Source organism: Tursiops truncatus, chromosome 4 (genome assembly GCF_011762595.2).
Source record: "Tursiops truncatus isolate mTurTru1 chromosome 4, mTurTru1.mat.Y, whole genome shotgun sequence".
Classification (NCBI taxonomy): domain Eukaryota; kingdom Metazoa; phylum Chordata; class Mammalia; order Artiodactyla; family Delphinidae; genus Tursiops; species Tursiops truncatus.
This window is the reverse complement of record NC_047037.1, coordinates 75891944-75905498: the sequence shown is the minus strand read 5'-3', so window position 1 is coordinate 75905498 and position 13555 is coordinate 75891944. Positions and strand designations below refer to the sequence as shown.

Below are 13555 nucleotides of genomic sequence, written 5' to 3'. Positions count from 1 at the left end.
TAAAGAAAGACCCACTGATGAGAGGCACTGGTAGATCCTTCTGTGCTACCTCCTCATCCCCTTCGTTTATTCAGTGGGAGGGTCAAATAAAGTCAATGGTTTTCAAACATTTTAGTCCCTGGCCCACTGTAAGAAATATATTTTATATTACAGCTCAGTAGGACACATACATACATATTTGCAATGAATTTTCATGAAGCAATATGTACCCTTACTAAATACATTATACTCTGATATTTTTATTCCGATCGATTCTGCTTTATTTATTTTATTTAAAAAAAAGAGGGCTTCCCTGGTGGCGCAGTGGTTGAGAGTCCGCCTGCCGATGCAGGGGACACGGGCTTGTGCCCTGGTCCGGGAGGATCCCACATGCCACGGAGTGGCTGGGCCCGTGAGCCATGGCCGCTGAGGCTGCGCATCCGGAGCCTGTGCTCCGCAACGGGAGGGGCCACAACAGTGAGAGGCCCGCGTACCGCAAAAAAAAAAAAAAAAAAAAAGAAAACCCAACAACAACTTCGTTGCCAAACCAGTAATCTATGCTGCAGCCCACCACCTGCAGCCAGATGACCTCTCAGATCCCTTTCAGTCATGGATTCAGACGTTTCTATGAGTCTGATGTGGGCAGTTCGGAGAGAGGATACCACTACACCAAGTGTTTCCAGGGCTGTTCTCTGCACTCAGTCCCTCTCCCAAATGTGTGCATTTCGCTCCCCTCTGCCTGGTCGCAGTCCCCACTGTCTCCTCCAGGATGCTGCACTGTCCCTGCAGCCCGTCCAGTCTCCTCCGATCCATTATCCACACAGCAGCCGGAGTGAGTGTTACAAAATGCACATCTGAGCTAGTCCCTGTCCTCCTTCAAACCCTCCAATAACATCTCCTTACTCTTAGGATAAAGATCAAAACCCTTAAAGCAGTCTACAAGGCCCTTCCAGGCATAATCCTCCCATGCCCACCCCTCGGCTGACTCTCCCGTCTTCACCTGCCAGGTTCCTGCCACACGGGTCTCCTCTCAGTTCCTCAAACATTTTTTTCCCACCCCAAGCTTTGCACATGTTGTTCCCTCGGGCTGCAACGCTCCTCTCCCCTAGCTACAGGATGATTCCCAGTCATCCTGTAGATGTCACTTTCTACAGGAAGCCTTCCCTGATCATCGACCCTCCACACTGATCACAGCTTCCCTGCACACTGCCCTTTCCCTCTGTAGGATTTATTACAGTTAAAACTGGCCCTTCTCGAGAATGTAAGGTCCTTATGGGCAGAGTCAGGGCTGCTCTTGCCCACTGGTGTGTCCCCCATCCCCCTGACCTCCACCATGACAAGAACCTGGGGCATGGTGAAGGTGCACAATATATAAACAATTTGCAGTCTACACTAATGCTATTTTCCCTTGATGCGTCTGCAGTGACTCCTGCCCTGTGCTCACGGCTGCCCACCTTCTGCTGCTGACAGCGGGCTGGTCACTAAGTCCCCGCTGTCAGCTCATGGCCTGTGTGGGCTGTGCTGCATGTCTGTCCCCTGGCTTGGATGGCTTCTCTGCTCCAGCTTCCCCGCTTTACTGTCCTCCCTGTCCACCCCCTTAGACTATCCTTCCTGTAGCTAACCTGGCCCTCATCCAGTGCCTGCTATCTGGGGCCCTAGGTAAGCAAACTCCACTCTATGCTTCATATGTTTCTGTCCTTACAAAGAACCCAGCACAGCGTCCTGTACAACAAATGTGCTTCTTGGTCTCTGCCGCCCATTCAGCATTCTCTATAAAAAAAATCACCTGAATGCCCAGCCTTTACACAGAAGAGGCTGTGGAAGGAGGGTCTCATGATCTCCATGAGGGTTACCCTTCCTCACACTTAGGAAACAAAAGGGGTTCTAATTCCCAGCCTGGGTTTTCCAGGGCAGTCGGGATTGCCAGAAGACTCTGATCGATTTAGCAGGATCATGGAGTCCTGAGGTTGGAAGGGTGAAGAGTCCCCTCTGAGCCTCCCCGACGGGAAGCTGCTGGACCCTCCTGAGGCTGCCATCCCCTCACTGAAGGCAGCCTATTTCCCTTTCATCACCAGCAAGTTCTTCCTTCCCGGAGCCACAATCCAGCCCCTTTTACTGTCTTCATATCTGGCCTAGGCCTGCCCGTCACAGCAACCCAGAACAAGGGCTCACCTCTCAGGAGGCAGCGAGTCACAAAATCCTCAGAGGACCCCGTGCAGAAGGCACAGCAATCCCCATTTTACAGAAAGAGAAACAAGGGCTCAGAGAGGGACCTGCCCAAAGCCATCAGGCTTCGAAGCAGTTCAGAGCGCATTCCTGACATCTGGGGTGGGGGGAGGGCAGGGACTCACACATTAGTGGTGAAGACCCCGTAGATGAGGTCCTGCTCCGGCAGGTGGAAGGCACTCTGCAGCTCGTTGTAGTAGAAGGGGACCTCACCCGGGCGGGAGCAGTTGAGCCGGGCCTTCATGAACGTGGTCCAAGTGTCCTCCAGCAGGAACCGGCCCCCCATGTCATTCTTGCACACGCGGGCCACCCGAGAGTACACGGTGCGTCCACAGTCATGCTCCACCGCGTTCTCCCGCAGCAAGAAGTACGCGAACAGCCCGATATCATAGGCTGCTACAAAGTTTGGCTCTGGGGGCAGAAGAGGAACAAGGGGTGGGTCAGGCCAGGAGGGAGGAAGGGGCAGAGTTGGGAGTACTCGACTACTTCCATTTCCTCAGATGGGCATCCTGACAACCCCCCACCAGCTTGGTGACCTGGGGGCTCTAACCCTGTTCCCACCTCCAACGCAAAGTGCAGTTATAATAATAGTTAACTTGGATGACTGAGCACTCACTGTGTACCAGACACTGTTATAAGTACTTTATATGCATTAACCCGTTTGGTCCTCTTAACAAGCTATGAGGTATATACTATGATCGTCCCCATATTACAGATGAGACCATTGTGGCACAGAGAGGTCAAGTACTTGCTCAAGGCCACACAGCTCGTTAGTGGAGAAGCAGGGATTCAACTCCAAGGGGCAAGAAACTCAAATCACCCTCCTCCGATCTCTTCTTTCCCATAACCTTTCCTCCTCATCAATTCCTAACTCTTTCTCTCCCTTCGTAGCCTGCCCTCTGTCTGCTCTGGGTCCTCAGGACATCTGTGATTTCATCCACAGTCCCTCTCCAACATGCTGTGGTCCTTGGGCGACCATCTGCCCCACTCTGGTTGGGCAGGAAGGAAACTGATGGGGGTCAGGGTGGGCTGGCTGGCTTAGGACCAGGGGAGCCCCCCGGGGCTGGATCTCCTTACCATTGAGCCACTTGGAGTTATACTGGGCGGTACGAAGCGGTGGTCTGCTGCCCAGGCTGCGGTAGATGGCGGGGTCCCGACCTGAGAAGTCGATGACCGTGGCTGCGTAGAGCTCCCCCTGGGAGGAGATGACGGCTGTGGAGTTGTGGCGCGGGTCGTAGGGGCAGCGGGCCACACCATTGATCTTCTCCACTGTCTGGCTGAGGTTCCCCACCTGGGGATAATGGGGAGATGGGGCACTTTTCCCCGAGATCCTGGGGCTGCCTGTTCTCTCCCCCCCAGAGTTTTGTTTCCTCCTGGGTCCCTGGTCTCTCTAGGCCTCTGCTTCCCTCCCCCTCCTCCTCACTGCCCACCCCACAGTCCCTCTGAGGGAGCAGCCGTCATGGAGGGGAAGGTGTGCCAAGAGTCAGGGCAATTGCCATAACTGCCTCATCTCTAAGGTGAGGTTGAATTGTGATGAACAACGAATAATTTTTTGGTGTAAGGATGCCCCCAATCTTGCCTGGGACATACTGATACTAACATACTGTTTGTTTTTTACCTGAAATTCAAATCTAACTGGGCATCCTTTTCGTTTTGGTTTTTGTGTTGAACTGACAGCCCCATTCCCAGGCTGTGTGCCTGAGTGAGGGAACCTCTTGGTGTCCCCCTCTGTCTGCCGGACGCCGCACAGCCCTCACCTGTCTGCTGGAGCACACTGGCGAAAAGGCATTTGTCCCACACATGAACACTTTCCGGCCAGTGACAATCAGGACTCGCACGTAATTCTGACACTCCTCCTGAAGCAACAAAGGGGAAGTAATAGAGGGACGAGCTCTCCAGCTGCAGAGCTGGGTGTCTTTCCGGCACGCCACTGCACCGCAAATATTCGAAAGCACTCTGCTCCAGATCCACCGCACTCTGAAGCTGAGGTTGCATCTGTGGATGTCTCCCCTCCCCCCACCTCCCTCCCAGGCCGGCTCCCTGCCTCACCACCCACTCAGATGCTCAGGCTGCATCCTCGCCTGCACCAGGAGCCCCTGGCTCCTCCAGGCTGGGCCTCTCATGCAGGTGGCCTCGTGCCCACACGGTGCCCCTCCACCCCTAGAACCACAAGCCTCCCGCCGGCTCTAAGCCAGGCCCCTGGCGGCCAAGGCCACGTACCTCGGTCTTCCCTTTGCTTTGGCAGGAGCGGCGCGTGTCCTCGTTGGAGGCCCACTCTGTGGCCTGTGGGAGGAGCACACAGACATCACACGGCTGTGCCCCTCACAGCCAGAGCAGGCAGCAGCCGTGGCTAGAGAGGACAGAGAGCTGGGAAAGGGCCAGCCACGGCCTGCAGGGTAAGGTTCCTCTCACAACATCCACGTGGACCCGGCAGCGCTGCCAGACTCCTTACCCCTAGACAACCCCTCAGCCCAAAACCCTCTACACCTGCTCGGGTCGGGGAAGCCTGGAGTAAAAACCGCCTTAGCCCACATCGTCCCCACGCGGCTCTGGCCTGGGACCTCCCCACCCCTTCCTTCCCCAGGTTAGCCAAGGAAGTTTGAGTGGCCAAGGACCTTCATTCCCACCCCAGGCCCTGAGTGGGAGATCGGAATTGTGCCTCCAGTATGTGCCAGATGTCCCTCGAATGAATGGGAGGCAGGGAGGGAGGAAAGGCTAGATCGGCCAATCTTAGATACAGGAGATCGATTTCACCTGCCCACTACAACGCTGCAAAGTTCTGCATGACTTGCCGCTGGTATGTGGTAGAGCAGAGATTGGAACCCACATCCCTGGTTCAAAGGCTACGTGTTTTTTTCCTCTTCATCCCACTGTCTCAAGGACCTAGGACTTCCCCTTTCTTACTTGCTACCCTCGCCCCACCTCTGTACAGGCTGCTTCCTTGTTTCCCTGTAGTATCACTCATGCTCTATCGTGGGGTCATGTTTTGGGGACACAGCTTCCACTCAGGGACTCAAAGCACATTGCATGTTCTCCAGTGCCCAGGGCTTTAGGAGAGGGCTGTCCCCACCAGAAAACGCTGTTCCCCTTCATCTGTTCTGCCTGTACTCTCTGAGAGCCCTCCCAGTCACCGAAGAGCAGCTGGAGGGAGAAGTGCTACCCTTCATGTCCAGGCAGTGTCAGCCCTGGAGTGTGGCTCACTATATACTTCTGGGTCACATGTACAAACATGAACTGCCCACCTGTCCTGAGAGAGGGAGCCCTGAGCAAGCAGCTCCTCTATCCAAATGGGCAAACAAAAAAAAAAAAAAGAAAAAGAAAAAGAAAGAAAAACAACCCACCTGCTTTTAATTTCTAACAAAGCTCCTTCTAGGCATGCAGTCACTGCCTGCCGAGCTCCAGGACCCAGGACGTGGGAGGGGAAGAGGTGCTGGGAGCCGGAGCGGCTGGGCTGCTCTCTGCAGTCCAGGCTGCAGCTCACCCACAGCCCCAGGGCACCTGCCTGGTGGGGCAGTGGGAGGGCTGACTTCTGCAGACCCTGGATTTGGGAGCTGGGTGGTGAGTTTGGTCATGCCTCCATCAGATCGATGACCAGGCTGGGCTCTTCCTGCCATGCCAGGCCTGGAGCTCAGGTCTCTGCTCCCAGACCTTGGAGAAGGGCAAATGACCCCTGACATCTGGCCACAGAGCCATGGGCTTCTGGCCAGGAACAATGGAGCCATTGTCATACTCAACACCACATCAGCTCCAAGACTGAGCCTGATGTGAGAAGAAAGAGGGATATGAACAAGCAAACTCAGGGCCTCTGGGGGCAGAAAAGGGCAATGACCCACATATACTGCCGATGTCCAGGCCTAAAGCTCTGGACAGTGGGTGGCTGCAGGGGGACTGTGTGGACAAAGGGGCCTTGGGGTCCCTGAGCACTGGGGCACTTTAAAGGGGTCAGCCTTATTTCTAAGGGGGTGGGAAACCCATTGTGAGGGTTGGGGCTCATGGGGGACAGCTGTGTACAATCAAAAGGTGTAGACAAAGGCACATGGAGCTGAGCACCAGGACAGGCACTTGACACACCTCTCTCTTCATTTTACAGGTGAGGAAAATGAAGCTCAGAGAAGTTGAGCAAGTTTCCCAAGGTCACAAAGCGAGTAAGCAACAAACCCAAGATGCAAACGCAGACAGCTGACACTAGAGCTAAGCTCTCTCTGTTACATCCTGCAGCCTCTCACAGTGAGTAGATTTCTCAAACCAAAAGTTAGAACATATGGCCTGAAAAGAATATGTATATTTATAATGACAACAGCACAGAACAGGCTTGAGTCATTTTATTTATTTTTATTTAAAAAAATATTTTTATCAAAATAATGATGCGCAGAGTTGAAAAAGTTAAATAGTATGAAAAAGTAATTTAAGAAGCCCCCAGCAACCGACTCTTCCCACACCCCAGCCCCATTTCCCAAGGAAACTACTTGAGACTCCTTTAGCTATTTTTCTGTATGTGTTTTTTTAAAAATCCAATTTCTCAAAAATATGTGTCATGGGCTTCCCTGGTGGCGCAGTGGTTGAGAGTCCGCCTGCCGATGCAGGGGACATGGGTTTGTGCCCCAGTCTGGGAAGATCCCACATGCCGCGGAGCGGCTAGGCCATGGCCGTTGAGCCTGCACGTCCGGAGCCTGTGCTCTGCAACAGGAGAGGCCACAACAGTAAGAGGCCTGCGTACCGCAAAATAAAAATATATATATGTGTCAATCTCAGACTTCATCTTCTGACTTTCTGTTACGGAGGTGAAGATTTTTTTCCACTTACCCATCCCCATTTCTCCCCACCCCAAAGCACACATACATTTCCCCTCTCCCTGTCCTCCCATTATAATTATGTAATATTAATTATTTAATATTTTAATATAATTATTTAATACTTTAAAATCAACACCGGTATTTACTTTATTGTGAATGTGTGAAAATTGTTCACTGCTACCAACTAGAACCCCAGAGTTCACTGAATGTAAGACACCATCTATCGTAATAGGAACCATGAAGAAAGAAAACATACTGCCGAACTCCTTTATTACTTATATTTTTAAAGTAAGTTTATTGGAAGTGCTCTTATTTAGATATATATTTAATCAGATATTAATCTTGTGCACACAAGAAAGAAAAATGTAAGCAAAATTAATTAAATATTCTTAAACCTTCTCTGAATTCAGAGTTCATCTCTTCTGAATCACTTTTCTATTGTCATCAGTGCTCATTTTCTGTTGTTTTGTTTGTTTGCTTGTTTTAGACTATCGTTTTTTGAACCACCCAGGAAGCCAGTGATGCAGCAATTCTTCAAGAGTATTCCTCTCTGGTTTCCAGAATTTTCTTCCAAGTCATGGCCCCCATTCTGCAGGTTGGATGCTGGCACCTTCTTGATCTTACCAGCAGGTGTCCACAGAAGGTTTTCTGACCAACCAGGACTCCTAGTTCCTCCTCATATGATTCTAAAATGGTTTGTGGGCTGAGATATCAATGGGTGGCTGTTGCTGGGTGAGAACACCAGGAATAATGACCAAGTTCACACCTTCATAGGTAGAGACAACTCCATCAGGACTGTGGTCTGGCCAATGGTGACTATAAGATGCCTTTGACAGAAAGACATGGCCTGACTTCAGACTCAGTAAAATGTGAAAACATATGCCTCTGAGAATCAATGAAATATACCTATTCTGATGAGGTATCCTTTCTTGACCAACTTTTTGTTTTTCCTGGACTGAATAATTGTCTTGATTTTCTTCATTGGCTTGTTTTACAACGTACCTATCACTGATTTTTCCCTAATGCCCAACAGTCCCTCTCAATATCATCTGCTAACTGTACACGCAAATGGTTCAGATAACCTATTAATTCCCATTCTCTTCCTCCTGCCAGCCTCCAGCCTCCTGCCCCAGTGTGACCTGGTTGCTCTTGAGGTCTCCTGTTTGGCTGTTAACCTGGGACTTACCTCCACTCCTCTCCTGTTTGCTGAATCCTGTGTTTCCCCTTTCTTGAATTACTTGCTTATTTTGGTAGAACACATCTCCAGTATCTTCCTATGAAAAGGAACATGGTAGATCAATTTTTTAAAATTCTTGCATGTCTGATTCATTCTATCTTCATACTTGATTGATCATTTTGGTATAGAATTCTAAGCTGAAAATAATTTTCACTCAGAATTGTAAAGGCATTTATTCCTCCATTGTCTTCTAGATTCCAGTGTTGCTACTGAGAAGTCTGGTGTAATTCTTATTCCCAATCTTTTGTAGTGATCGTTTTCTTTTCCTTTTTCTCTTTAGAAAAAAAAGCTAAAAGCTTTTAGAATCACCTTTGATAACAGTATCCTGAAATTCACAGTGATGTGCCTTAGTGCAGGGTCTCTTTTGGGAACTCAGTCAGCCCTTTCAATGTGAAGACTCATCCTCTATTTTGGCAAATTTTCTTATGTTATTTCATCCATAATTTCTTCCTCATTTTTTTCTCTGTTCTCTTTTTTGTAACTCTTATTAATCCAATCCACTGTTGGCCCTTGTGCATTGATCCTCTAGTTTTCTGTTATTTCTCATTTTTTCTCTGTTTTTCATTTCTTTTTTTTGTCGTTCTAATTTCTGAGAGATATTTCTTCAACTTTATCTTCTAATCCTTCCATTCAATTTTTATTTCCCCAATCACTTTTTAAATTTTCATTTTTAATTTAATGTTTTATAAACAAAATATATTCTTATATCTCAGAAGATTCTAATTAGTTTTTAAAATTAATTTACAAAGTGTTTTCTTGTATGTCTTGCATTGTCCCTGTTTCTTACAGCTTCCTTCATTCTATTTGCTTGTTTGTTTTGATCTTTCCCTTTCACTGTAGAGGCTTTCCTCAAATGTCTGGTGATTTTTGGCTATTGATATTTTAAAATAAATCGTTAACCATTTCCCACTGAAAGGAGCCAAGGTTTCTTGGAGTAACGACTAATTCTAGGTCTGGGGCAGGAAATGCACAAGGTGAGCCTAGATATCTCCTCACACCAAATAGTAAGGAAGCAAAGACCACTAGGGTTACAGTGTCACAGGGCCAGGAGCCAATTTGAAGAGGCCCCCTACTGGCGAAAGATGGGATAGTCGTGAGAGATAAATGTAATAGGTTGCAACACCCACAATGTTTAAAGCCATGAGTCTGTAATAATAATAAAATTAAATTAACTGATCATCATTGACAGGTACTTCCAAGCCAGTTCATTATTTGAAAACTGGTGAATAAAGATAGAGTATCAAATATTTATCCTGCCTTTTCTATATGACTGTATCATTGGGTAATCAAATAGGAGATGAGGAGAAGTTTCTCCTTGTAGAAGTAGTCCGGCTAATATACTGTAATACCTAAAGAATTAATGGATCTGGGAAACAATCATCAATGGCTGCTAACATTAAAAAAAAAAACAGAGAAAATCAGATACTATGTACCACATAAAAAAGTACACAATAACGCCTCTGAAGTAATCTTGCCAGAATCTAAACTAAATAAAGTCTTTAAATCTAACAATCAATTCACAGATGATACAGGGAACAGAGGAATACATTAAATTGTACCATTTGGATTACAATCAGCAAAGTCAGGATTGTGGGAAACACTATAGGACAAATGACCAGTTTTCTTCAATAAATAAATTGCACAAAGAGAGAAAAAGAAATATTGTTCTAGCCCCGTACCCCATCAGTGCGATTTCACCTTTCCTGGAATCTCCAAATTTGGAGGCTCACCAGTTGGGTCTTTAAAGAAAGGGTCTTAAAGCAGGAGGCATAACCCTCCCAGACTTCAGACAATACCTCAAAGCTACAGTAATCAAAACAACGTGGCATTGGCACAAAAACAGACAGATGGATAAGTGCAACAGAATAGAGAGCCCAGAAAAAACCCCACACCATAGGGTCAATTAATCTTTGACAAAGGAGGCAAGAATATAAAATGGGAAAAAAGTCTCTTCAGCAAGTCGTGCTGGGGAAGTTGGACAGCTGCATGCAAATCAATGAAGTTAGAAGACACCCTTACACCATGCACAAAAATAAACTCAAAACAGCTTAAAGACTTAAACATAAGATATGACACCATAAAACTCCTAGAAGAGAACATAGGCAAAACATTCTCTGACATAAACTGTACCAATGTTTTCTTAGGTCAGTCTCCAAAGTCAATAGAAGTAAAAACAAAAATAAACAAATGGGACCTACTCAAACTTACAAGTTTTTGCACAGCAAAGGAAACCACAAACAAAATGAAGAGACAACCTACGGACTGGGAGAAAATATTTGCAAATGATGCGACCAACGAGGGCTTAATTTCCAAAATATACAAACAGCTCATGCAACTCAACAACAAAAAAACCCAAACAACCCAATCGAAAAATGGGCAGAAGACCTAAATAGACATTTCTCCAAAGAAGACATACAGATGGCCAATAGGCACATCAAAAGATGCTCAGTATTGCTAATTATTAGAGAAATGCAAATCAAAACTACAACAAGGTACCAGCTCACACCTGTCAGAATGTCCATCATTAAAAAGTTTATAAATAACAAATGCTGGAGAGGGTGTGGAGAACAGGGAACACTCTTACACTGTTGGTGGGAATGTAAACTGGTGCAGCAGCTATGGAAAAAGTATGGAGGTTCCTCAAAAAAACTAAAACTAGAGTTGCCACATGATCCAGCAATTCCACTCCTGGGTGTATACCCAGACAAAAGTATAATTCAAGAAGATACATGCACCCCTATGTTCACAGCAGCACTATTTACAATAGCCAAGACATGGAAACAACCTAAATGTCCATCAACAGATGAATGAATAAAGAAGATGTGGCATATATAGACAATGGAACGTTACTCAGCCATCAAAAAGAATGAAATAATGCCATTTGCAGCAACATGGATGAACCTAGAGATTAGCATAATGAACAAAGTAAGTCAGAAAGAGAAAGACAAATACCGTATGATATCACTTATATGTGGAATCTAAAATACGGCACAAATGAACATATCTACAATACAGAACGACTCACAGACATAGAGAATAGAGTTGTGGTTGCCAAGGCGGGGGAGGGGAGGGAAGGAATGGGAGTTTGGGATTAGCAGAGGCAAATTATTATATACAGGATGGATAAACAACAAGGTCCTACTGTATAGCACAGGGGACTATATTCAATATCCTGTGACAAAACAAAATGGAAAGGACTATGAAAAAGTATATATATATATATGTATAACTGAGTCACTTTGCTGCACAGAAGAAATTAGCACAACTTTGCAAATCAACTACACTTCAATAAAATTTTTTTTTAATGAAAAAAAGGGTCTTAATCTCCCTTTATTGGGGGAGGGGGAAATGGAGGAAGGGATTACTGTGTGGGATGGGACAGGAGATTTGGGTTCTGACCTCTCAATTTAGATAATTTCAACCATTTCCCCCTTTTAGCCTTGTACCTCATCCTCACATTCCACAATATCCAACACCCCAATTTCTGAGGCCTTCTGGGGAGTCATCATGCTTCTCTGGCATATCTCCCTCTGTAAACTGTTCTGCTCTACTAAATTGGTTATGATTTGCTCCATCCATTTTCCACCTTCCCAGAATACATTTAATCTCTTCTCTACTGACATCTCTTTTGTTCTCTCTGTCATTGCAGATCTGTACCTTTTAAAATTTCTCACTGTCCTTTTAGTGAATTTTGTGAAGGAGTGGAGATAAGATGTGTATGATCAATCGGCCATGCAGAACGCCTTAATCTAGGACTGTCCCAGAAATTCCAGGACGGCAAAATCTCTAGCAAAGAGAAACTGCATGGTTTTCTGGTATGGGGAGAGCAGTTGAGACAGCCAGGAATTGGATAATCTCCTTACAGACTCAGCAGCACCCCTGGACACCAGAGACGATGGCTGAACATTAAAACAGCTGAGCATTAAGTCCACCACTCATCAGAGTTTAGATTTCAAAAAACTATGGAGCTGCCAGCTTAGTTTGGACAATGTGGAGACAACTAGAAAAGAGCTCAGGATCAGCCTCACCATCTGCCCAGGCGCAAACAAAGCCCCATGTGCATCCTGATGCGTATGTGCAGAACAGTCCCCATGTCTGCACATGCAGGACATGTGGCAGCCCAAGATCATACATCCATTGCAATTAGGCCTCCAGCCATGTCATCCTCTGGAACTGCTGTGGCACAGGTGGCTCATGAGCTCCTGATTGACCAATCCAGGTAAGCTTATCATTCAGCATCCCCCTGACACTGTCGACCACTCGCCACCTTTTCTTTCCCACACCAGTTTAGTAAGTTACAGTGATAAATGACAATCACTGGTGAGCTGATTTGGTTTCCCCTCCCCTTCTGCAAGCACAGGCGTGCGCGCGCGCGCGCACACACACACACACACACACACACACACACACACACGCACGCACGCACGCACGCGCGCTCGCGCGCAGGCACGCAGGCACCCTGCCCCCTCTGCCGCTACCTGCATCTCTCCTCCCTTGTTGCTTAGAGACTTGGAAGGAAGCTGGTTTTTCTATTTTCCTTAAGGCAGAGTAGTTTACACAAATTATTTAACAGGGGTTAGGTACTTAGAAGTCCTTTTAATGGACACTGGTTTGCATAAACTGTTTGCATTTAGATTTTTCTTTAAGGGATGTTAATTACTTAAACTATCAATAAAGCACTGAGGTTTAAGTTTGGTTAAATCATACCCTGGGGCCACGTGGGAGGATCAGTTGTCTGTAATGGAGATTTATAACTGCGTGTGTGCACCAGGCAGGACGGAGAGTAAAGGAAGCTGGGCTGGGGAGCAGGGAGGCCTTGACCCTGTCTCCTCTTTTCAGCAAAGGGGTGCAGCTCATTTTTAGCACTTAGTTGCTGTGAGCCAATTGTGATAGCAGATGCTGTGGACTGAAAGCTTATAAACAGGAACCCAAAGCCCCAGACAGGGCAATGGAGGAGCGCTCAATGAAGTCCAGCTTTCATGGTCAAAAGGCAGGGCTTTCTCATCAGAGTACAAACCAGGAGACCAGAGGCTGAGGTCGGCCTCCTGCCTGGTCGAGGGGATGCTGGACAGCCCGCTCTAACTTCTCTCTCGTTCCCTCCTCTTTGTGGCTAGGTGGTTCCCCCTATGGTGAGGAGGTGGGGATGTGAACATGAGTTGTATTTATTTAACTCCTTAGCTCTGTTACAAAGAATCCAATCTGAACTCCTGGAGTCAGGCCCTAAGAGACACCCTGGGAAGGTGGTAAAACCAATTCCTGGTGCAGCTGTGGCTGGTCTGCAGAAAAGCCTTCAGAAAAGCCCCAGAGGCCCAGCTCCTGC

At 47.1% G+C, this 13555-nt stretch overlaps 1 protein-coding gene across 3 annotated transcripts in view; it reads right to left on the bottom strand.

Annotated features, from left to right (window-relative positions):
• Nucleotides 1–13555, bottom strand: part of SEMA5B (semaphorin 5B) — a 118674-nt gene that overhangs the window by 14995 nt on the left and 90124 nt on the right. For 2 of the 3 annotated variants that reach the window (XM_033856359.2, XM_073804168.1), the window contains exons 5-8: nucleotides 4426–4488; nucleotides 3963–4061; nucleotides 3283–3496; nucleotides 2331–2616 (exon numbers count right to left, since the gene is read on the bottom strand). In XM_033856359.2, coding sequence (XP_033712250.1) covers nucleotides 2331–2616; nucleotides 3283–3496; nucleotides 3963–4061; nucleotides 4426–4488 — 662 coding nt within the window. Of the gene's footprint in view, nucleotides 1–2330; nucleotides 2617–3282; nucleotides 3497–3962; nucleotides 4062–4425; nucleotides 4489–8184; nucleotides 8447–13555 lie in introns of those variants that run through there. The other variant, XM_073804169.1, reaches the window with a different exon arrangement.